The following is a 25,529-nucleotide window of genomic DNA, read 5'->3' on the forward strand; positions in this document are numbered from 1 at the left end:
TTGAAGTGGAGAAAGTAGTGACGCTTATTTTCAGAGATAAAATGAGACTAATTATACGCAATTATTTAAAAAATCAGTTTGATGCGTTTAAGCGGATTTAAAGTGTGATTTTTTTCGTATTTATCTAAAATAATAGCTTTAGCATCTTTGTGTCATCTTTTTTCTGTACTGTTAATATTGTCTGCAACTCAAATGTTTTAGTGGCTGAAATGTTACATTTGTGGTCTATTAAAATCAATGGTATGTATGTTTTAAAGCTGTGACGAGCAGAGCGGGACGAGGGCCATGAGGGAATGGCGCAAGAACAGTGCAACGCGCAGCTGACACTCGTTATCACTCGCGTCACCGGCCTCGCGCCATTCCCTCACGGACCTCGTCCCGCTCTGCTTGTCACAATAGCGTTACTGTGGCAACCGCTATTCTCTGTTGCCGTGTTTTGACAGAAACTATGGTGGAATGCTGAGTATTAACACTTAGGTAAGGGTGACGGTTAAGACCTTTGTTGCAACGCTCTTAAGGAATCCCTTACCTTTAGGATATTTTTCCCCTCAGGAGAACCCCGACTTAAGGGCTTTCATGCAACCGGAGAACCACTGCTTTAAAATGTCATTAATTTGAGCTATCAATAATAAGTTAAACTAAATGGCATGTGGCACAACAAATGCAAGCAGAACGCAAATCAAATACTGTGAAATACTGAGGATTTTTTTCAATAATTTCAATAATATTTAGTGCTTTAGTGTACAAATTTGTGCTTGAAACCTGCGTATGAATGTTTTCACAAACAAATCATGATTTACTAAAACTTTTGTACTAAACTTTATTCCAAATTTAAGAGAAAATGTAGGAACAGCTGAAAGCACACGAGTGCAATAATCACACTACTTAATAATCTTCAAAATCTCTCTCTCTGTACACATTAAGACAAAATGTATGTTTCATCTTAAAATAGAACAGTTATAAACTATAAATAATTATATATAGATACATATAATTACGCTAAAATGTATATTTAATTTTAAAATTATTTCATCATAGACAGTGAAATAGTAAGAAAAGCTGCGTCAGACTATAGCTCGAGCTGCGAGGTTTCTCTGAATAACAGCGCTTGTACAGCCGGCTAAAGAGAGTTCTGTAAACTGTGTGTCTGTATAAAAGATGTTTTATTGTGTACTATATGTTGTGTTTTGGAGACTGCGCACTTGAAATAACTCAAAGATCTGGCGAGAGCACGTCTGTAGACAGCGTCACATGGGGTTGCCTGGAGTATTTTTCACTTAAGTGACGACAGGCGGTAAAGGAAACGTTGTGCGGAAAGCACTAATATGGAGATGGTCTGGGCGCGTTTTATGCAAATGACTAAACTCGTGCACACGGCCGCTCATTTAGAATACTCCAAATTCACTAAAATTAGGATGAGGTTAAGAAAAAAATTCATTTGCGTACGCACATGTTGTGAATTAGGCGGAAAGTTTTATGAAAAGTTCAAATACAAATAATCTACGCAATTATTAGTGAACAAGACCCATTATTTTAAGACATATTTAATTAAATACCTTCAAACCAATGACCAATATAAATACATTCCATGTCTACCATATGCGATATTATGTTGACCAAAAATACGTTCAATAGCACAAATAAATGTAATAAAGAAACATACTTTTGGCTAGGGATGCACCGAAACGAACATTCTTGGCCGAAGCCGAACATGATGTGAAACACTTGGCCGAAGGCCGAATAATACCGAACACCGAACATGTTTTTTTGCATTTCTTCTATTTATTAAGCCATTTTTTTCACTATTGCACAAACTGAATAGTCAAAATGTGCTTTTTATAATTTGTCTTGTTTTTCAATAAAATACAATACAACTTAATATAAAATTGAGCAAAACAAAGTAAAATCAAACAAAAAATTGAGCCCTCTCCCTTCATGAATAGCCTATATTAATTAGGCCTACAACTGACTGCTAAAAGAATTTAATGTAAGTTACTCTGTACCCCTACAACAAAACACTTCATTAAAAACTGTCATTCCACATTAGGCCATAAACTAAAAATATGAATAAACTAAAACTGTTGGATTATTATAGGCTACATTGCAAAATGATTTGAGAAAAAAACATCCAATGCAAGCAATTCTGACTGATGCTGATGACTGACAGCCATTTCAGTTCACGTCTCTCCTCCAAACTCCACCCACAAAAGCTGACTGTTCTCTCAGAAGGTGCACAGAACATACTTTGACAAGTTGTTTAGTACAGGGAACTGTGTGCACGCGACCACTGTATGATGTCACAGGATGTCGCGAGCGGCGGGGCTACTGCCAGACAGCCCGCTTCCGTCTGAAGTAAAGTTACCGACCGGTAAAGACGCTTTCATTCGGAAATTTACTTCCGTGCGGCAAGTCCCGTGCTGTGTCTTTCTCTGACACCTTAAAATGCTCCACACACACGCACACGCACACACACACGCACTGCCAAAATGTTTGCGGCAGTAATAAAGCGCGCACGCGTCTCTCTCTCTCTCTCTCTCTCTCTCTCTCTCTCTCTCTCTCTCTCTCTCTCTCTCTCTGCGCTGGTTGTTGCTTGATCGTATCACGAGTCATGTTCAGTTAAATTTATTCGGCAACTTCACATATTCGGCCGAACACCGAACTTGCGTTTTTTGCTATATTTGGCCGAACATTTTCAGTGGCCGAACATTCGGTGCATCCCTACTTTTGGCTCCTCCCTTCAGGGTTCGCCACAGCAAATCATCTGCTTCCATCTGTCCCTGTCCTCTGCATCTTCTTTTTTCACCCCAACTACCTGCATGTCCTCCTTCTTAATCCTGTCCATCCTCGTCACTCCCAAAGAAAATCTCAACATCTCCTTTTCCACCCACTCCACACTGCCTGCACTCTCCTCTTCACCTCCATTCCAACCTCCCCATTGCTCTGAACTGATGACCCTAAATACTTAAAATCTGACACTTTTTTCACCTCTACTGCTTGCATCCTCACTGTTTCACATCCCTTTCACATGCTCCGGCGGCCTTGGTCACCAGTTGGAGTACGTCCCCTATAGAGGGCACAGTTATTTAGTGTCTATTGTGAAATGTGAGGAAGCTGACAAACCCACTGTCAGTCATATCTTTAGATAACACACAAGTTTTATTTCAGGTCAGCGATATGGAGCTATAAGGACATTCAAAGTAGTTAAGTGGATTAAACAAACTACTCGATTCTTGCATTCCAGTCATCAGATTAAATACAAATTATTATCTTTGCCTGAAATGTTATGAACAGCAGCTACGCTAATTATTTTCTATGTGTTGTTCTGTTTCTACCTCGAGTGCCCATCCTGAGGAAACTAGAGATTACACCAGCTCCAGTTTACATCCAGACTCTTCAGATGACCTCTAGATGATGGAAGCTCTGGTTCATCATACAAAACTGACAAATCTCTACGATCGCATTATCATTGCTTTAAAATGCACATTATTTTTTTTTTCTTCTATAGATAGGACAGTGAGACAGGAAATTATGGGATGAGAGAGAGGGAAACAGGAGCTGGGAAAGGACCAGGAGCTGGGACTCGAACTCGGGTCGCCTGAAGTGCTCCTGCACAACATGTCACATACAGTCCACTGGACCACTGGCTCCGACAAAATGCACATTATTTTTGCTAATTGACCCTTCGCAAAACCCCGCCCCCCTTCCTTCCTGTTGCTATGTCCGACAAGCTTTCGGTATCAGCCATGCGCTCCCAGTGTAAATGTGTGCAGTCCCTGGGGAAATAGTGAAGAATTTCTGGAAAAATGACACGCTGATTTCAGACAGAAAGGTCTGCCCATTCAGGATTTGAGATAACTGTAACAATAATTATACCTATATTTGCGTCCACACCAGCAGATGATAACTTTACGTTAATTCTAAACTCGCATGATGTCATGGTACTGACAGAGAACCCAGACGCAGACAGCTAAATAGCAAAAAAAAAAACTTAAAACAAAAAAATACACAAAACAAAACCCACAAAAGGGCAAAACATGAAATCATAATAATCTAACAAACTAAACACCTCCCACACAGGGGAATAAACTAGAAGGATCAAAAAGGAACAAAAACGTATACTTCATAAAAACACAGCAAGGCAGGAACACGGCAGGGACAAGATTCTAGACAAGGGTAACTACAGTAGATAGGCACTATACACAATGAACCGGCACGGGACAGAGAAAACTACGGATTTAAGTAGGGGAACACTAACGAGGGCAAATTACACAGGGCAGGTGAAGGGAATAAAACACTAATGGGGAGATTACCGGGAAACGAGGGGGCTGGGCCAAAGCACGGGACAGGAGAAACACGTGGCGCAAGTAACCACAATGGCCTCGTGTCTTCCACACATAACAAAACAAGCACAAAAGGCATGGTACTGTCACGACCCTGTCCACAGAGCTAGGAAACTACTGACAGGAAGGACAGGATCATGACACAGGATGCAGTAGGCTACTAACGTTACTGGCACACAAATGGATGTATAGCTCACCTAAATGTGGTGTATTAAGTGTTTATATTTACTCCGCAGAGTTTTGGTCGGCCGTGATCTATCTTTGTGAAAACGAAAGTAAACTTTTAAATATTAGTTGAGTACAGAAAAGAATAACAGTCCATCAGCGTCTTAATCTTTATTCGTGTTAAATACGACAAACACAGTACAGCTGTTGCTTTACGACTTCATTGCTGAAAACGTCTTTCCTTTAAAATGTCACTGCAAATACTGCCCTCTGAAGGCTGAAGGTGCGTTCATCACATCACAGGGCATGTCTTGCCAGCTTGCTCATTGATATATTACTTACATATTACATGTATAAGTATTATTTTCCGCCTTAAAACACCACCCCAACGCTTCCGTCTGTAATTCGTACATTAATGATTACAATAATATTGTGTCTCGTATCTGTATTGGTATAGTTGTGATGCGAACTCCGCTATTCTCCTTCATTTAGAATGATTTTTTTAAGTTCTAACTTATCGTTTATCTTCATAGTGTGAACGTCCAGTAAAGCTGGGTATATATCTCTGTTTACTATTACAATAATTAAAAAGTTATTTTAATCACCAAAGCTCTGCTACACCAGGTTTGTTGGACTGGTTTGTTTGTCGGACAAAATGGCGGTCAGTCACGGGGGCACATAATATCGGCGTTATGATTGGTCAGATCGCCTGTCAATCAAACTGCTTGCGAAGGGTCAATTGTAAATAATAGAATGTATCTGTATATCACCTCAGGTTTTGTTTAGTAACTTCTAAACATGCGTTTTCTGTAAAGCTGTCAAATTAATTAAGTTGTGCAAACTTTTTCTAAAGTTAAATTTAGCAGCTGCTAACGCTAGAACAGCACTTCTATATATCAGGGGTTCTCAACCTTTTTGACTCCAAGGCCCCCCATTAAATTCAACAATATTCAAAGCCCCCCCTCCCAGTCACAAATCCTCAAAATTTCTCCCGAATAAAATATTTTAGAGCTTAACATTAACTGGAAAAACGTTTATTAACTAAAAAAACAAGATATTTCTTATTAAAATTTTCAATGATAATTTTGTCTCATTTTAAAATATTGGTCATCTTGAGGCCCCCTTGGAATTCAGTCCCCCTGTAAATAAATGTCTCATTTCCTGATGAGAAACAAACAAACAGTGTATAGTAATCCAGTGGTTCTCAAACTTTTTCGTTGTAAGGCCCCTGCGTGTAGGGTGCATCGCTTTGTGCCCCCCCCAAATAAAGACATACTGTAATCTTAAACTTAGAATTTTAATTAAACCAAAAACATATTTAGTTATACAATACTGGAACATCTATTCTTTTGGTTGGTTGGTCTTATTTTTCTGATGTTTGATTGCATAAAGTTTATAAGTTTCTATATTTCATAAAATGCCACAAAATCTGTGGCCCCCTGGATCCATCTTGGGGCCCCCAGTTTGAGAACCACTGCTATATACCACTGCTGTGTGCAACATCTGCTCAATTTAACTATTTTCTCAGTTTCCTCAATTCTCGCCGCTTTAAGTCTCCCCAACTGGAAACTGACGAGGGTTAAACGCAGAAGTAATGTGTGCAAAGAGCCCATATTTCCAGTACATTTTTCGCACTCATTCCAAAATTAAATTCTCACATTCTTATTAAAAACTTTTTTTTATTTTTTTTTTAATCTTTTTTTTCTCCTGCAAACAACAACAGTTACACCTTCTTGAATCCTTCAGTGCAAGACAAGTGCACAAATCCAATTCTACAAATCACAAACTAAGACACTCGTGCACTCATTTTTTGCTACAATTGCTGCAGTAATAAATATGGTGCAAAACACATTCACACACCTGCACCAAAAGACGTGCGTTCACAGACGAGTTTTGCCGTGAAATCATGCAGTGAGAGTTGAATGCTTGTAAAATATTTTCTCACAAATTAAAGTTTTATTCTTTAATAATTTTTCTAGCACAAACACAAGAACATAACTACAACTGCTTGAATGTGCTGCTGCGAGTCTCTGACACAAGTTCGCGAACACGCTCATTTTCCACCACATATCTGTGTGATATATGAAGCAAAAGTGATTTGTGCATATGCAGAGGCCAAACGAGGTAGTTTTGGCACCCAGTAGGTCACGTGAGGTGGAAAAAGTCTGGGAGAATCATCACAAACTGTGTTTTTTTCTGAAATCACTAATCGTAATAGAGTACATGGGTTTAGTTTAAATAAGTATGCTAGTCAGCTACATTGACAATCACTTATGAAAATTATAACTGTGGTTTCACAGGCCTACAGTTAAACAAAAAACATGTTTTTCTTACGTTTTTTTTTAAGCAGTTGTAGTTATGTTCTTGTGTTTGTGCTAGAAAAATGTTCAAGAATCAAACCTTTATTTTGTGAGAAAATATTTTACAAGCATTCAACTCTCAATGCATGAATTCACTTACTAATTTGCGGATGGGCAAAACTAGCCTGTGAACGCAAATCTTTTGGTGCAGGTGTGTGAATGTGTTTTGCACCATATTTATTACTGCAGCAATTGTAGCAAAAAATGAGTGCACGAGTGTCTTAGTTTGTGGTTTGTAGAATTGGATTTGTGCACTTGCACTGAAGGATTCAAGAAGGTGTAACTGTTGTGTTGTGTTTGCAGGAGAGAGAAAAAAGTTTGCTGATACACATGTGTGGCCAACAACTACAAACTCCACTCTCACAGGCGCTCGTGTTTGCACCAAAAATACCTTCATACGTTTCATCCAGCTTGAAAACTTCAGCAATCGCTAGGACGTCACAGATCGTATATTAAGTTATTGTTGCTGGGTTATTATTCTAGGATATATTGTTTGTTTTAAAATGACAAGTTGATCTTTTTAAATACTTTTTATTGTTAAATCCCAACACAGAAAGGCAATGAGTTACAATAAGAACACAAGGTAAGCTCAGCATCTTTTCTCTTATTTTTTTAAGTGTTAAACTTAGTCAGCCTAGGGTGAATATATAAATTCTTAAACAAAAATAAATAAATGTTTTAGGCTTGTTTAGCGCACATTTATGGAGCCTCAATACAAAACAATGAAACGCAGCGTCTTTAAGTACAAAAAATAATAATTTATGTAACTGTAACTCTGCAAAATTGATGCAATTTAAAAATGATACAAATAATAAATGAAACGAAATGTCTTAGCTTTACCATAAATCAATAAGGTTAGACCTGAGCCGTCATGTCCTTGTGCTGCGTGCGCTTGGAAAACCACATCAGTTTAGGACCAGAAAGAGGTAACTAGCAGCATACAAAACTCTCTGTGATAGTGTGCCCGTAGCACAAATGCATGTGTAGTGACTTTGGAGATGAGAATAGTGGTGAGGTTGGGATAAAGGGTGGGCAGGTGGTCTTCAGTTCAACTAAATAAAGATCTTTTTTATATTTATCTCACGTGTCATGTTTGTTGCTTTCATATACATACATAGATGCCTCATTGAATTGTACATCAATGAGTATGTGCACCAATAATGTGACTGTAAAAAGCTATTTTTAAAAAATTGTCAAAAAAAGCATATTTCATGACTTTTAAAAATGGGCTAGCTAAAAAACTGTTTGCATTATAAATACCTTTACAAAATGTCATTATTTAGTGTGTATTTGGGAGAGAATTAAGAGAGAATGTTACTGTCAGATACTGTTCCCTTGGGAGAGAATTAACAGAGAATGTTACTGTCAGAAACTGTTCCCTTGTGTTCGAAGAGAAAGAAAGCACCCAAGTGTCAAATACAAGTACACAATGCTGACTGTTTTCTCACAACAGAATTTACATCGATTTTAGCCGCTATCCCTGAATTTATCAAAGGAAACACGAGAGCTGGGACAATTATTGTCAGAGACTGTTCTCACTGTGATCATTTTCAAAAATCATATCATTCTAGGTACACAATTCATATAGATGATGCAGTATCAGTGTTCATATTCAATCCAGAAATAAAGTCAAATCTATGGAGCGGAGTTCAAGAACCTTTTCAGACTCGGCCTGGAGTGCCATCCGCTTTCCTTTGCAAACTTGTACACACTCCCAAAAAGATCAGGGAATAAAGCCATTAGGTTGATGTTCGCTGCATCCTCTGAGCTAACAAACACACCAACAAAACAGAGTGTGAGAGTGTGACAAACAACATCACTAAATGAAAGTGTAAATGGGGTGTATGCACACGGAGCGATGATGCATGTCCGCTAAAATCTCAGCCAGCTCTGTTACGGTCAATGACGTGAGTCTATTTATCCAAACACCAAAAAGGAGAAGCGCTTCAGGCTATCCGGTTCAAGCTACGATCACAAATATGAAAAAAACTAAGTCAACTTTTGCACTCAAGGCATGACCACGAAGGCATATAGCAATGTTCAGCCGTAGTGTTGTCGGTTTGATAGAATTTGAACATTTTCTTACTTAACACGTCGTCAGCGCAATGAGAGCGGAAGCGACTTAGCTGGCTGAGATTTTAGCAGAAGTACGTCATCGCCCCGTACGCATATGCCCCATACTTCATGCTGTGTGTGACTTACTAATGCTCGTGCAGGTTGCGTACAAATCGCAGCAGGCCAAGTGTATTCTCAGGATAAGCTTTCTTCTTTTTATCCAGTTTCTGGATGAGCTCAGGGCCAAACTGAAGAAAAAACTCAATCGTTACAAATGTCAAGGGTGATTTTCTATATCTTTTCCATCTCTACATGTTTAAGTGAAGACTACTTTTTTTTCAAACACCATCATGCACATCAAAACACATCTGTGGTATAAATACGTTCATGATGGATTACATCACATGGACTTGACACGTGAGATAATTATCAAAAATGATAATCGTCTTTATTGTCACTTTCACAAGGATAAAATGCGTGATATAATTTTACTTTGACATTGGGCTAAACAGTAATATGGCAGGATTAATGACCCATGACTCACTCCTCACTCTTTACATTCTGCCTGTTAACCCACATGAGATGTTACTGCTGTACCACTGGAATAGTGACCAGACAAGACTTTGCTCTTGTTGTTTGATCCAAATGTGGCAAATTTACAGTGACTATTAGAGCCTGTATCTATTTCTACCTTTCATCATTCCAGAAGAAGGGGTGTGCAAGTGTCTGCTCCACAGTTGGTCTCTTTCCTGGATCTTCATTGATCATCCACTCCACAAGATCATTCGCTACATCATCCTCCAGGTGCTCCAGTTTGTATTTTCCCTGCAGAATGTTGTACTCGCAGACGGCACCTTTGCCAAATGGATGATGCCCTCTAGAGAGAATGTAGTACACTAACATCCCAGCAACCTTAAAACAGGTCGCAGCGTAAATGACATTCTGAATTTTCATGCTTGTTTTAAAGTTCATTGACTTTTTGACTCACCTGAATGTCAGAACATCTTTTGTAGCCACTGTTGCTTTCTTCATCGATTGCTTCTTTTGCCTTCCAGAATTTAGTTCCAGCGATGCTTTTTCGTAAAGTGGTTTCACTCGGTTTCAGTCTACGACTTATGCCAAAATCAGCCAGTCTAGCTTTCCCTCTTATGTCTGTGAAAATCGTAAAATCAGTCAGTTATTTAAAAAAACGTTTTTAAAACTACACACTTTGCAACAACTTCTGGAGCAAAGTCATTCACCTGAGCAAACACTCCATAGGCACAAACGCTAATCTGACTTGAATAATTAGCATCTGTAAGAGGAATTAGACCTTTGCACAACGTATTATAAACACAATGGTCTATAGATACATTTTGCTCAGAGATCTTTTGCATCATGACATCAAGTATTCTTAGTATCAACTGATTGACTGTCTCCCTGTGCATTTCCAGAAGGCTGGACACTGTTTGTTAGAATTGGCACAAGGTCATTGAATATTTGAGGAGAAAGCTTTTCACTGACGCACAAAGCAGCACATAAGCAATTAAATGCAATGGCCCAAAAATGGTTACGAATTCTTGGAAAGCGCTTCATGGCGTCCTCAATGTATTTGTCTGTGCTCTTTGTATCTTTCAACCGCTTGATGGCACTCTGCTGATATTTCTCTCCATTTAAACCAAAGTACTCCTCAAACAGACGTTTATGAGTAAAGGGTGCTCCTGTGAACTTGAATTACTGCAGAAGTGTTTCATTGTTATTTGTGACCCTGGATCACAAAACCAGTCTTAAGTAGCACGGGAACATTTTGAGTAAAAGACAAAAATACATTGTGTGGATCAAAATTATCGATTTTTCTTTTATGCCAAAAATCATTAGGATGTTAAGTAAAGATCATGTTCCATGAAGATATTTTGTAAATTTCCTACCTTAAATATATAAAAACGTTATTTTTGTGAGTGGATGGTCTGCCACAGTGCCCCTGATTAACAACTTCAAAGGCAATTTTCTCAATATTTTGATTTTTTGTGCTCTCAGATTCCAGAGTTTCCTGAGTATCTCAGCCAGATATTGTCCTATTTAAACAACTCATATATCTATAGAGAGTTTATTTATTCAGCTTTCAGATTATGTAAAAATCTCAATTTCGAAAAATTGACCCATAAGACTGGTTCTGTTGTCCAGGGTCACATTTCATTATGGTTGTTTTTATCAAGATTCGTGTTGATTAGTCAGACTAAAAATGTATGAAATAAAACGTGTATATATGAGAGAAAACATAAGCAAGATGTGCTCTGTGCTCATTTGATCAGCAATGAACTAGCTGTGACCTTTACCACACATTCATAAGCCTGCGCAATGAAGCATAGAAGAGCTGAATCATTACCGTAATATCTATATTCGTCTAAATTACAAAATACTTTGTTGTTACATTTGGAAAGTGTAAAGCTCACTACGGCCTACATAATCAATTGCTAGATTTGTACTTGCTTGCCAGTCTTTGCGCATGCGCAGTAGCGGGGGGCTCTGGAAGGTGTTCTACTACAGCGATTTTAGCTAAAGAAAAATAATAAACGATACAGTTGGTGTTGTTGTTTGCAATCCTAGCTAGCGATTTTAGAAATATCTGTCTTCCCTGATTTGTATGACTAAAATATCTGCCCAATTTTAGCATTTAAAATTATAATGGCTGTATTGGAAGGATGTACTAGGTTTGGATATGACTGTGATGAATCTAAACGAGAACATCGTTTGAGTTGAATCTAAATTTGTTGCTACTTCCATATTTGCTAAATTACAAACTCTCTATACCTTTCATAAGATCATTTAAACAATACCTTAAAAAATGTTTAAAATGATGAGCAGTTTGCGATTCTTTTCCTAGTGATCCTTAAAATTCGCCAAGCGTAGTTTGGCATCTCATTTTCTTATTTGTTCTTCTTCGTTTTCTTGTTTCTGTTTGTTATGTGCTATCGTCTAAAATTGTTTGTATTTTATTGTGCGCATGAATAAAATATGAAATAGCTACCCGGAGGCGTTGTGCAAAAAAATGGGGAGTGTGGAGACTTTGTTTCGAGTCATTACGGTAATAAAGACGTGACCGCTGTCAGAGAGTTTGGTGACACTATCTGCTCTGCTCTGACATCACGAGGTAAGATTAATTCAACACACCGTGGTACAAATACATTATTCTTATAAAGAAAACAGCATGAAACATATGTATATTGCTTGCAGTTATTCTACATGTTTTATATCAATACTCGGAGTTTTCAGTTCATCGTTGTTGTGCTGTTGTTTCTGAGGCTAAATGTGGCGGAAGTGCGTTGTCTTGCGTATACGGACCCACTAGATCTCAAAGTAAATGTCCAGACAGCTTAAACACACCTGTGTTAGACCGATCAAAATGGAAAGTTTGCAGTTTGGGTCCCGTTTGGTTGTGCTAACGTTAGCAAAGCTGCCTCTTCTAGCCGTTGGCAAGTACTAAGCGTTCACATACTGTGACGTGAAAGTGCACGTGCATTCTTGCATCCTAAACATGCTAATTTGTATGGAGGACTAAACCTGCAAAAATTATAAATAAATGAATGTATAAATAAATAAATATATAAATGTAATAATATGAAAATAAATACAGGAATGAATGGTTTGATAAAACAAAATAATTCGTTTTAGCTATTATTGATCTTAGCTTTAACTTTTCTTTTCATTTTTTAAATTGATTTATTATTTTTTGTGTCCATTTTTTATTATTTTTAATTATTATTATTATTTTTTTTAGATTATTTTATTTATCCTTTCCTTTTATTTTTACATTTATTTATTTATACGTTTATTTATTTTTATATTTATTTATTATCACATGTATTTATTTCCACTTTTATTTATTTATTCTTGTATTTATTCTTACTTTTCTGTGTCTTGTATGATAATTAGATGGGTTGGTCTTGCCTACTATTGGTTCAGCGTAGATTGAAGCGTTTGATCGATTACTCTTGACTTGTTTTGGACTAACGTCACGTCACTCACTGATCGTTTGCTTCGTGTATAACGTTTATGGCGTGCGCACAATTAGCTAGAGAGTTACAGCATTTAGCCAATGAAGTCGATAACCATGCATCAAATGACTATGTGTCATTCAGATTAGATGCACTTATTGAGGATTTATTACAGATTGACGGCGAGATAAATGACAAAGTTCTTCAAAATCTGTGCGAGTCAGGGGGTGCTAAGGTGGTGACCAAGTTCCGGTTACAGGTCCTCTGCCAAAGAGGTGCATGAACGACCTCAGCAGATTCGTCGATTCTGAAAGCACAAGACGACTTGATATTAAGATGTCTAATAAACACAGACTTTCTTGTTACATGATTTTGACATTCTTGTTAAGATTGCAAATTATTGGTATGATCGCCCGTAACGGCTGAAGCGAGGTGAAAAAATAAATAAAGCGATTTGACACGGGATTCGTACCCATGCAATAAAGCGAGGCAGCGTGTCACTACGGTAACAATCACACTAAGCTATTTCGCAATGCTAGCTGCTGCGGATCTTTGCAATAATATCAAGATGTCACACAACAATATGCAGCTGGATGAATCAAGGGAATATGCCCGTTTTAACTTGTGACCTCTGTGTTATTTATCTCTTATGGAATGTAGTTTACGAGTACCGTTTAGTAACCACGTCTTTTTAGAAGGAATGGTTTCCATTTGATGGCCCCTGTAGTGAAAGAACGATGCTCATTACTACCGTGTTAACTTGTGACTTAAGTTCACTATGTCTCAATTCATTTACATTATGTTACATCATGTTACATTAAATCTTTACGCTTTTTCTAACCGAAAGGCTGCTTATAACTATCACTTTGACAAAGCGTTAGCTTGCGACTTCGGTTTACAAGCTCATCTGTGTAGTTAAACCTTATTACATTTTGTGCTTTATGATTTTCACCAGTTGAACTGTAACGCCACCATAGCATAGCACCCTCTGACTCGCACAGACTTTGAATGTGCTGCAAAGAGGCTAACAACCGAGGGAGAACTTTGTCATTTATCTCGCCGTCAATCTGTAATAAATCATCAATAAGTGCATCTAATCTGAATGACACATAGTCATTTGATGCATGGTTATCGACTTCATTGGCTAAATGCTGTAACTCTCTAGCTAATTGTGCGCCCGCCATAGTTACTTAACGTTATACACGAAGCAAACGATCAGTGAGTGACGTGACGTTAGTCCAAAACAAGTCAAGAGTAATCGATCAAACGCTTCAATCTACGCTGAACCAATAGTAGGCAAGACCAACCCATCTAATTATCATACAAGACACAGAAAAGTAAGAATAAATTCAAGAATAAATAAATAAAAGTGGAAATAAATACATGCGATAATAAATAAATATAAAAATAAATAAACGTATAAATAAATAAATGTAAAAATAAAAGGAAATGATAAATAAAATAATCTAAAAATAAAAAATAATAATAATTAAAAATAATTAAAAATGGACACAAAAAATAATAAATCAATTTAAAAAATGAAAAGAAAAGTTAAAGCTAAGATCAATAATAGCTAAAACGAATTATTTTGTTTTATCAAACCATTCATTCCTGTATTTATTTTCATATTATTACATTTATTCGTTTATATATTTATTTATTTATACATTCATTTATTTATAATTTTTGCAGGTTTAGTCCTCCATAAATTTGCAGTGTTGTCACTCACAGAAAAAATGTGCAGTGACTTAAATAAATCATTCTCTAAACACACAGTTGAGGGAGGATTTTATTTTCCTGGAACACAAGGAAACAGCCACATGTCATAGTCCAGAGTCTAATAGACAACTAACACCCGTCTGCCATTTCATTCACAAGATGATACATTTGTTTCACTAAGAACGCTCTGTTCCTGCTTTAAATATCCTATTTTATGTGCACCAAGAGTAATTATTACACACAATAAAAGTACTACAGTCGAGTATACTACAGTGCAGTCAGCGTTTACTGTAGTAAACCGTATGAAAATGACTAGATACTGGTGGTTTTGAGTAGGGATGCACCGATATGTAAATTTTGGCCGATAACTGATAATTCTTTAACATCGAAAGCCGATAACCGACATATGGCCGACATACGGCATCTAAATATTAATTTAAAATTCCTATGACTGAAACGAAAGGCAAATGGCGGACAACTGCTTTTATTTGAAAACATTCACTCCAGAAAACAAAGTAACAATTAGTTCTCGTTTTCCCCCCTGAAAATCATGTACCAAGCCTAATTTACACTAGATAAAGATTCCGTAACCTTCAAACTTTTCTGGCATTTTTTAAATTTAATAAACAAATTATAGATGTTCAGGAGCAACCAAGACAAAATGTCTTAATAGCCACATGTTTAACAGGTCTCGAGACAGAAAGCATTCAGACAGCAGTCTGATTCAAACAATATGCTTTTGTTCCTATAATTTACACATTCATAAATACTACAATACATACATACTGTACCTACATCAACAATGTTTAGCTAATAGCAGGCAGCAGTAAGTGAATGATCATGACAGAAAGACTGTTCTGTATTTTAACTGTGAGCAGCGTGCAGAAGTTTAACCAGAAGAAATGATTTATGATTATCGGCTATTATATATCGGCCTAAATTTTATTATGTACTATATATATATATATATACTATAGTAAACTGTAGTAAATACTGCATTATTTACCAAAGTAAGGCTCAAAACTAGGGCTGCATGGTAAATTATTGGCCATATCGGTATCGGCCGATAAATGGTCATTTCGGGCCAATACCGATATGGCCAATAATTTATCGTGCATTCCGGCCCTGAGAATCGAACGGGCAACCTTCTGGTCACAAGTCCGACTCTCACTATATACTGTATATATATATATATATATATATATACTGTATATATATATATATATATAGTCCATTGACTACAGTAAATACTACATAATTCTATAGCAATTGTAATTTTTAGTAAATATACTCTCTTATAATGACTTGTTCATCCATAAATGAAAACTCTCATAAATTGCGTATATGCCTTGCTTTCTTCAGTTGAAACAAAACTTGTTTTGCTTGATGCACAGCTTGAGATCATTACTTCCTCATATCCCTAAAGATCTGAGTAGGACTTGTTAACATGATAGCATGAGGTCGCCTGCTGTGATGAAGCTTATTGGATCCCTGCAGACCCATTTGGTCCCTTTTCTCCTTAAAGGTCCAATGTGTAACTTTTTGAAGGATCTATTGACAAAAATGCAATATAATAAGCATAACTATGTCTTCTTCAGAGGTGTATAAAGACCTGAAGCGTTGTGTTTTTATTATCTTAGAACGAGCTATTTCTATCTACATACACCGTGGGTCCCCTTGCATGGAATTCGCCGTGTTGTTTCTACAGTAGCCCTGAACGGACAAACTGCTCTACAGAGCATCTCCTTTGGCAAAGAACATCTTAGTCCTGTGTCAGCCACCGTATTCTGTCTCACATCATTCACCCTCACATCAAACCGATACATGACTCTTTCTGCTGTGACACACAAAATAAGATATTTTGAGAAGTGTGTCAGTGGAAGACAACAGGGTCCTATGTTGTTTGGTTGCCAATGATCACGCATTTAAAACCTGAAACTGCAGTTTAAGAGCTTAGAATAGACATAACGTTATCCTCCATGATATCATCCAGGTGTGAAAGCTAAAATACTGTAGTTATCATTCTTGGTGTGAATGTGATCGGGGCTTAGTGACATTGGAAGTAGTGGCTAATGTTTAATATAATATAAGCAGACTTAAAGTGAAAGACTAAATGATGAAAGCATTAGGAAATCATTGTGGTGAAAGAGAATTGGCTTCACTTCTGTCTGTGTCAGAACCTTTAGCATCATGATCTGACCACTCGCCTGATATATCACTCCACCACCTTTCCCCAGAGCTGTGTCCAATATTTCCAGTTCTGGAGTTCTTCCAAGTTTTCCCTTAGATTTAGGAGTTTTCTTGTGAGGGCATGTTTGTTGTATGGAATCCAGTACAAATACCAAGTTCATTATCCAGTATCGTCGTGGAGAGAGGCATGTGTGTAACCTACACCTCATTGCAACTCATCTTGCTTATCATTTTAGAATAAACTGGTCTGTGTGAAGAAAGACTGATAAATGTTTCAGTCCGAGTCCGTGATCTGCTGTGTGATGTTGATGATGTTGTCCTGTCCATCATCTTAATTCTGGAAAGTGTTCTATACCATCATTCTGTATTGTATTGTGAGTTGTATTTCATTTATTTTGCGTTGCTTTATTTCATTATTTCATTGATTGAATTGTTTTCTCCTACCTTTCATTTTCAGGTTCGAGAGTGTGCGGGAAGGAATCACGTTTTCAGTCATGACGAACCCTTTTGCACACATTGTTGAGCCTCTGGACCTCAAGAAGCCTGACCACAAGTTCTTCAACCTTAAAAAACTCGGAGACCCAAGATATGGTAAAGCAATTTTTCAATGTACATTGCTGTTTACAAGTTTAGAATCATAAAAGTAAAATGTTTCTCTTGACCTTACAAGCCTTTTGATCTGAAGTCTGAAAAATTATAAAAATAAAATAAAATATAATGTGATTGTCCAACATAGTTTCTTTCATTACAAAACCAAAAAATGTATTTACAATAATAGAAATGTTTTTGAAATAAATGGCTTGGACTGAATGATGACGAAAAAGCAGTCAATAAAAGCTCAGAATAGATGGGAAGTCCTAAAAAGCATCTCAAGACGTTGGCTAATACAATGATAACAGAGCATTTTCTAATTCTAGACAAACACTCTAAAAAGTTTAATTGTAATTTACTCAATTTTTCGGTGAAACAATTTACACTTAAAAAATTGAGTAAATTGTAAAGCTGTGAAAACAATGAAATATAATGTTTAAATTGAGTAAATGTAAGTAAAAATCTGAGTAACTCAAATATTTCTAGTAGAATTCACCAAAAATATTAAGTGTATAATAAAATACTTAGTTCTTTTCATTAAATTAACTTAAATAATATATGTACATTTTAGAGAAATGATCTGTTGGATGTTTTAATCAATATGTCCCACTGAAAAAATCACTTAAATGATTTTAAAAGGTTTTATTAAGTTAATATAGATGTTTATTTTTAAGTTATTATTTTTGTGATCTTTACTAAGCTACTGGATTATTTTTTTTGAGTGAATGTAAGATGCTAAAATATACCATACAATGGGTAGTTTTCATTTGTTTTGTTTATTGTTTTAAATTACAAAAGAATTCTGACACTTGTGTTATATTTGTGTTATTCCATAATTCTGATAAGTTTACATTTTATTCTAAAATGTGATAAATACGTGAAATGTGAAAAGTTAATGTGAAAAAATATGAATACGTGGCCTTTTGAGCAGTAGTGTATGTGGTTAGTGCTACGACATATGGTGCGGTTGCGCTCCAGCCGACCTGAGTTTGAGTCCCGGCTCGTGGTCCTTTCCCGATCCCACCCCCTCTCTCACCCACTCTCACCCAATGTCCTCTCACTGTTACTGTACAAATAATGGCAAAAATGACAACAACAAAAAATGTCTTGCTAAATAAATGTAGTCTGAAAATGGCCTCTGTATTTTAAATCTTATATCCTCTAATACTTTTTTTTTAAAGACCACCTGCCCTTCTCCATCCGTGTGTTGCTGGAGTCCGCAGTGAGGAACTGTGATGGGTTCTTGGTGAAGGGGGAGGATGTAGAGAACATTCTTAACTGGAAGGTGACACAGAGTCAGACTGTGGAGGTGCCTTTCAGACCAGCCCGAGTCATCTTGCAAGACTTCACGTAGGTTTTGACCAAATCACTGTAATTTACAGCTTTTCCACATTTACAGTCCTTGTCAACAAGGCTTTATTTTTATACTTTTGTTTTGAGACTTTCTAATTGTGTGTAATATGTTTCATTCACACAGTATGTACTATAGGTTTGTTAGTGTATATATACACATTTGATTTTATAGTTAAAGTATTTTTCTTTGCTTTGAACAGGGGGGTTCCGGCAGTGGTGGACTTTGCAGCCATGCGAGATGCAGTGAAGAAATTACAAGGCGACCCGGAGAAGATTAATCCTGTTTGTCCTGCAGACCTTGTCATAGATCATTCTATTCAAGTTGACTTCAACAGAAAGTAAGTCCTTGTCGTCGGACAGAAATGTTAAAATCTAAATCTTCACATATCTCAGACTTCAGAACGTAATTATCATGGACTGAATTCTCATGACGAAATGTTTTGAGGAGATTGAGATTGCATTACAGGGTGTACTTTAGAGTATTTATATACTCTCGCAAAGTATTCATTTAAAGGCTTAACTCGACTAAATAATACAGAGTATGTGTGTGTGCTTTGTAATGAAGTGCAAATAAATTATAGACCGTGGGGCGTGAGAAAATGCTGTAAATGGATTCGGCGCTGTCTCTAAATTGTTATTGTCAGATTCATTTTTTATAGCAGCTAAACTCTGTTTTTAGTTTGATATGATCACATACATTTAGTCTATTAAGGTTATCATAGTTTACTAAAACTAAAACATTTCTGTTAATTAAAATAAAATATAATCCTAGATATTATTTAAAAAATTAAAATTTTGACTTTGAAATTGCTGAAACTATTAACTGAAAAAAAAGAAAAAAAATCGAATTAATATTTGCAACATAAAAAATGTGAAAAGTAAACAATAAAATGACAAAGGCATAAAACAAAATAGCTAAAAGTGTTTACTAAAATTAACAGCAAAACTAAAATCTTAAAAATAAAAGCTTGTTCAAAATATTAATAAATCTACAATAAAATGTAAAACAAACGTATGAAAACTATACTTACTGTATGTAGTGCTGTGCTACATATACTGTATTTGCTTAATTTCTTGTTATTTTTTCTGTTTATTGTTGTAAAGCTGATTTGAAACCATCTGTATTGTATAATTAAGATGTATAATTAAAATAAAGACGACTTGACAAATTCAACTTCTCTTTAAGGTCTGACAGCCTTCACAAAAACCAAGAGCTTGAATTCGAAAGGAACAGAGAACGGTTCGAGTTTTTAAAGGTAATTTCTCCTCCTGTCCTTTCCCCATGTACTGATATTGGGTTGTGTCTTCTTGATATGTTCAGGATGATTGTTTGTTTTAATATCGTGGTTGGTCTACAGTGGGGTTCTAAAGCGTTCAGGAACATGCGGATCATTCCTCCAGGCTCAGGAATAGTTCATCAGGTCAATCTAGAATACCTGGCCAGGGTTGTGTTCGATCGGGACGGTTACTACTATCCGGACAGTCTGGTGGGCACTGACTCCCACACGACCATGATTGATGGGTTGGGGGTGCTGGGCTGGGGTAAGTGGAATTAGGTTGGCACATTTAATTATTTTGAGGGCACAAAAAAATAGTGTGTACATGTGAGGTTTAAACATCGTTTTTTGATCAGGTGTGGGAGGTATTGAAGCAGAGGCCGTCATGTTGGGTCAGCCAATCAGCATGGTGCTTCCAGAGGTCATCGGTTACAAACTTCGGGGGACTCCTGACAAATTTATAACCTCTACTGACATTGTGCTTACTGTCACCAAAGTACGACAGTCTGCTTAATCTTAAATGTTATGAGGACTTGTTGAGGATGATTTTTGAATGATCTCTTTTTAAATGTCTCCTCTTTCCAGCACTTGCGGCAGGTCGGTGTGGTTGGGAAGTTTGTTGAGTTCTTCGGTCCTGGCGTCGCCCAACTGTCAATCGCAGACCGTGCCACCATCGCCAACATGTGCCCCGAGTACGGAGCGACCGCTGCCTTCTTCCCCGTAGATGAAATCAGTGTGGAGTATCTGAAGCAGACAGGTAAATTCAATAAACCACTACTGATAGGCTCTCCCTGTCAGCAGCATTTGATTGATAACATTTCTCAAGCCAGTCTTCATGAGTTCGTTGTCTTCCGTTTTCATATTTCTACGATCAAGGGAGAGATCTAGAGAAGCTGAGTTACATCGCTCAATATCTGAAAGCAGTGGGTATGTTCAGAGACTACAGCAACACAGCGCAAGATCCACATTTCACTCAGGTATCGGACATACACTTTCATTCAGTTGTTTCACAGATTAAAATCATTCTTTCTGGGTTTCAAATCTCACTGATTTTCTTCCGCCGTTGCTGTTTCTTCAGGTGGTCGAGTTGGACCTCAGTACGGTCGTCCCCTGCTGCAGCGGTCCCAAGCGGCCTCAGGACAAAGTGGCTGTTTCAGAGATGAAGCAGGACTTTTTAGCCTGTTTGGGGGCCAAGGTACATAGTACACATCTGTTCCTTTCATTCAACAAATACCAAGAGATAATGCAACGTTCTGTGTCGTTGCAGCTGTTCAGTGAAAAGTGCCGTACGCAATGTTGAGAGTTTTTTGGAAGATCATGTAAATATTGATGATTGAAATGCATCCAAGCATCACTCTCATTTTCTATTGGTGCCACCCGTCTCCCCGTTGTCTGTTGATGTATTTAGCAAGGCTTTAAAGGATTCCAGGTTGCCCCGGAGCGACACGACGTTACCGTACCATTCCAGTTCAACGGGGCTGAGTATTCTCTCTCACACGGATCTGTGGTCATCGCAGCTATCACGAGCTGCACCAACACCAGTAACCCTTCAGTCATGCTGGGAGCAGGTACAGCGTCTGTCCACGACAATGCCAACTGTCCCGCACTAACGGTACGGTTCAGAAGTAGCGTAATACTTTGATTTATTTCTGACAGGTCTTTTGGCCAAGAAGGCTGTTGAGTGTGGTCTTACGGTCAAGCCGTACATAAAGACCAGTCTGTCTCCTGGTAGTGGAGTGGTCACCTATTACCTTAAAGAGAGTGGCGTCATGGACTTTCTCTCGCAGTTAGGGTAAGCCACGCAGTCACGCACATCTAAAAATGTTTCACGTTGTGTCTTTAATGTTTAAAGCCACAGAAATGTAGCAGGCTATGTAAATGCTTTATTTTCTTTGAAGTTTCGAGGTTGTTGGTTACGGCTGTATGACCTGTATTGGAAACAGCGGACCCCTTCCAGAGCCGGTGGTAGAGGCGATAACTCAGGTGAGTGCATGATAATATTCGTAATTACCCGTGTTATATTTAGAACTTAAATAAAGTTTTGATGCGTTTCATTTCAGGGTGATTTAGTTGCCGCCGGTGTCCTCTCTGGAAACAGAAACTTCGAGGGCCGGGTCCATCCCAACACACGCGGCAATTACCTGGCATCTCCTCCGCTGGTCATCGCCTACGCCATTGCAGGCACAGTAAGGATAGATTTCGAAAAGGAGCCTTTAGGTGAGTATATACCAAACAGTGATTCTCCTTTTACACTTTCCGTTGAGTAAAACACGTTGGCGGTCAAGAGCAGGGTGCCCTAACCTAAGGCACGTCAGCGAGCCAAAGCGAGTCTGCTGATTTTATTCTTCCTCAGGAGCGTAAGTAGTAAATGTTTTTCTGTGACTTGGTCCAGCTGTGAACGCCGATGGAAAGGAGATTTTCTTGAGGGACATCTGGCCCACGCGGGAGGAGATCCAGGTGGTGGAGAAAAAGTTCGTCATTCCGGCCATGTTTAAGGAGGTCTATGAGAAAGTGGAGGTACTCATGACTCATTAACACATCTTTTTAAAATGAACATCTCATATGACGGCCTTTCATGAATTTAACACAAAACATTTATTTCGTATTTTTATTGAATGCAGGAAGTGAATGAACGCTGGAACTCCCTGAAAGCCCCTTCAGACAAGCTGTACACCTGGGATCCTAATTCTACCTACATAAAGTCTCCACCTTTCTTTGATGGACTGGTATTGTGTGCTTTAATATTTCTAGTCTAGGATTTTATTACTCTAACTATTTGCAAGAACTGTAAGAAATATTTATTTGCAGCATTTACATTTTTAGACCCAGACACTTGAACCTCCAAAGTCCATAACGGATGCGTATGTGCTGCTCAATCTGGGAGATTCTGTGACCACAGATCACATCTCGCCTGCTGGAAACATTGCACGCAACAGCGCTGCCGCACGCTACTTAACTAGCCGTGGGTAAGACATTGATACTTACTTACAGGCTTAGATATACAAACTGTTACACTCCCTTGTTTTTCATGTGATATTCACTTATTCGTTTTTGGCCTGATGCAACATTTTTGTCTCACTGTAGGTTTTTAAATATTCTTTACCTTTCCCAGACTCACGGCGAGAGAGTTTAATTCATATGGCTCTCGTCGAGGCAACGATGCGGTCATGGCACGAGGCACCTTCGCCAATATCCGCCTCTTCAACAAGTTCCTAAACAAGCAGGCACCTTCTACCATCCACCTACCTACAGAAGAAACAGTACGACATCCTAAAAAACATTTCTCTCTTCAAATTCTCACTCGGAAATAAAGATTATTTATTCACTTTCATGTAGTTCAAACCTGTATGACTGGATTGTCTCCATATTCTTTCATGGAACGCAAAAGATATTTTGAGAAATGTCTCCGTGGTTTTGTGTTCATACAGTGCAAATCAGTGTGGTCCAGTCAGGGTTACTAATTCATTTTTTTTTTTGGGTTTCAAAGGGATAGTGCACCCATGTGCCGGTTTGCACAATTATTTTAATTGCTTGCGTGTACGTTGTATGCTTACAGATGGACGTGTTTGATGCAGCAGAAAAATATCTGCAGGCTGGTCATGCTGTTATGATCCTGGCAGGCAAGGAATATGGATCCGGCAGCTCCAGAGACTGGGCGGCCAAAGGACCCTTCATGCTGGTGAGACTTTTAGATTAGCATATTTGTTAATATATTCAAGGTGTATTTCGTTTGAACAACATCATACATTACACTGCACATACATTTGGACATTTGAAATAAGTCAAAAGAATCAACTTTAATTTTTTGGCTGTAACAAATAGAATGCCATCCCCTCGCTGATGGTGCTTTTTATTCCCCTCAGGGCATCAAAGTTGTACTAGCCGAGAGTTATGAGCGTATTCATCGCAGTAATCTGGTGGGCATGGGCATCATTCCTCTGGAGTACCTGCCGGGCGACACGGCGGAAAGTCTCGGGCTCACTGGCCGTGAGCGATACACTGTGGTCATTCCGTCACAGCTCACCCCCAGAATGACCGTCGACATTCAGGTAGTGTTACATTCTGTATACTTTGTTTTGTCAAAGTTTACAAAGTGCGGTTTCTGGCCTGAAAAGATTACAATAACATTTACATAAGATAATGGTTATAATTCTGTAGTGGAAATTTATTTTCTAGTTAATTATTTTATTGGCTAGAAAACCCTCTTTGTGAGCATTGCTTCGTTTTATTTCATTTAAGCTTCATTGTGATGTACTTGCATTTGTTTCTGCAGCTGGACACAGGCAAAACATTTCAGGCTAAGATTAGGTTCGACACAGACGTGGAGCTCACTTACTTCCGTCACGGTGGCATCCTCAACTACATGATTCGCACAATGTCTGATTGTGAAGAAAGAAAATTGAAAGAAATAAAACTAGTTCAGGAAGTGACGCACGAAGCGCACATATCCACTGGCTACTTCGTTTGTCCTGTCTGACCTTTTTTTGTTCAAAAAGAATCCGTTTTGATTCTGGTGTTTCGTGTCTGACTGTATTGGTTCAGTGGGATGGATTGGGAAGTCTGAAAGCATTAGATGTTGGCAATGACAGGATGAACCTTCACCATTCTAACCCTACCTCAGCACTGCCAAACTCCAGTCCTACTCTTGCTTAAACTGTTTAGTCAACATCAATGTATACCTAGTAATAATTGCAATTAAGCTGATTCTTTATAATTAGTAACGTTATCTGTTATTAAAATGGTGCTGCAGAAAATTCCGTTTGTCTGTTATGAAACACAGTGATTATGAAAAATTTGAAGTTTTTTTACTTCAAAATGTTTCAATGATTGTTTCATTAATTCTTTTTTTCAAAGAGTAGTTAATTGTCATTACCTAGACCGAAAGGTGTTACCCATTGCATATTGGAGCAGATGAACTATCTTTAATGTTGAATAACCTTTGATAAAACATTGCAGATATAATACAATTTCCAATATAAGTGCCTATATTTTCTCAGATTCTGTGTATACTCCTGAAGAAGGCATGTGTGGTTGTCACTCCAGGTTTTTTGCTTGTGTGTCCATAATACAGTTGCATTCCTGTGCATAATGTATTTTCTAGCAAAATAAAACTAAATTTAACCAAGGCTGATTTCACACCTTTCCTACTGGACGCCTGTAAATGTAACTGAAGGAGCTTGGAATCGACTGCTGATATAAACAAAGTGTGAGAGGTTGATATACTGTATGCAGTATCAAATGCATATTTGAATAAACACATGATGATTTCATATCCTACAGTATGTATTCTATATATCTCGCTGTCCTTCCAAAACCTTGGATGTCCAAATTTGCTGTTTTCCAGGAAATATATATTTTTAGATTATTAAATAATGTGTTGTAAAAGTTTACAAGCACTTGTTAATAGTTTTTATTGCTTAGATTGCAAAACCCAGTGACAAGCATAAAGGGTGACTAATAATAATGATTTATGTCAAAGTATAAAAATCACGAAATATGAAGATA

The 25,529-nt window shown here is 37.7% G+C and overlaps 1 protein-coding gene and 1 long non-coding RNA gene across 3 annotated transcripts; one reads left to right on the plus strand and one right to left on the minus strand.

Annotated features, from left to right (window-relative positions):
- Nucleotides 1-7,096: 7,096 nt before the first annotated feature.
- LOC130552417 (uncharacterized) lies at nucleotides 7,097-10,058 on the minus strand. Its single transcript, XR_008962735.1, has 4 exons — nucleotides 9,909-10,058; nucleotides 9,612-9,832; nucleotides 9,068-9,168; nucleotides 7,097-8,633 (listed from the first exon to the last, which is right to left on the minus strand). It is a non-coding gene; the product is annotated as an uncharacterized LOC130552417 (long non-coding RNA).
- Nucleotides 10,059-11,989: 1,931 nt separating this feature from the next.
- Nucleotides 11,990-25,453, plus strand: aco1 (aconitase 1, soluble). 2 transcript variants are annotated; one of them, XM_057330643.1, is made up of 21 exons: nucleotides 11,990-12,050; nucleotides 17,261-17,394; nucleotides 18,576-18,744; nucleotides 18,948-19,085; nucleotides 19,934-20,003; nucleotides 20,106-20,289; nucleotides 20,381-20,520; nucleotides 20,610-20,781; nucleotides 20,901-21,001; nucleotides 21,103-21,219; nucleotides 21,433-21,592; nucleotides 21,681-21,816; nucleotides 21,923-22,007; nucleotides 22,085-22,241; nucleotides 22,417-22,541; nucleotides 22,646-22,750; nucleotides 22,848-22,990; nucleotides 23,137-23,284; nucleotides 23,581-23,703; nucleotides 23,888-24,073; nucleotides 24,298-25,453. In XM_057330643.1, exons 2-21 carry the CDS (start codon nucleotides 17,298-17,300, stop codon nucleotides 24,499-24,501), a joined length of 2,760 nt encoding a protein of 919 aa, XP_057186626.1. In that variant the 5' UTR covers nucleotides 11,990-12,050; nucleotides 17,261-17,297; the 3' UTR covers nucleotides 24,502-25,453. The 2 variants fall into 2 exon arrangements, with proteins under 2 accessions (XP_057186626.1, XP_057186621.1); XM_057330638.1 differs by lacking the exon at nucleotides 11,990-12,050 and adding an exon at nucleotides 16,042-17,177.
- Nucleotides 25,454-25,529: the final 76 nt, after the last annotated feature.

The sequence above is a fragment of the Triplophysa rosa genome, linkage group LG1 (assembly GCF_024868665.1).
Source record: "Triplophysa rosa linkage group LG1, Trosa_1v2, whole genome shotgun sequence".
NCBI classification, from domain to species: Eukaryota; Metazoa; Chordata; class Actinopteri; order Cypriniformes; family Nemacheilidae; genus Triplophysa; species Triplophysa rosa.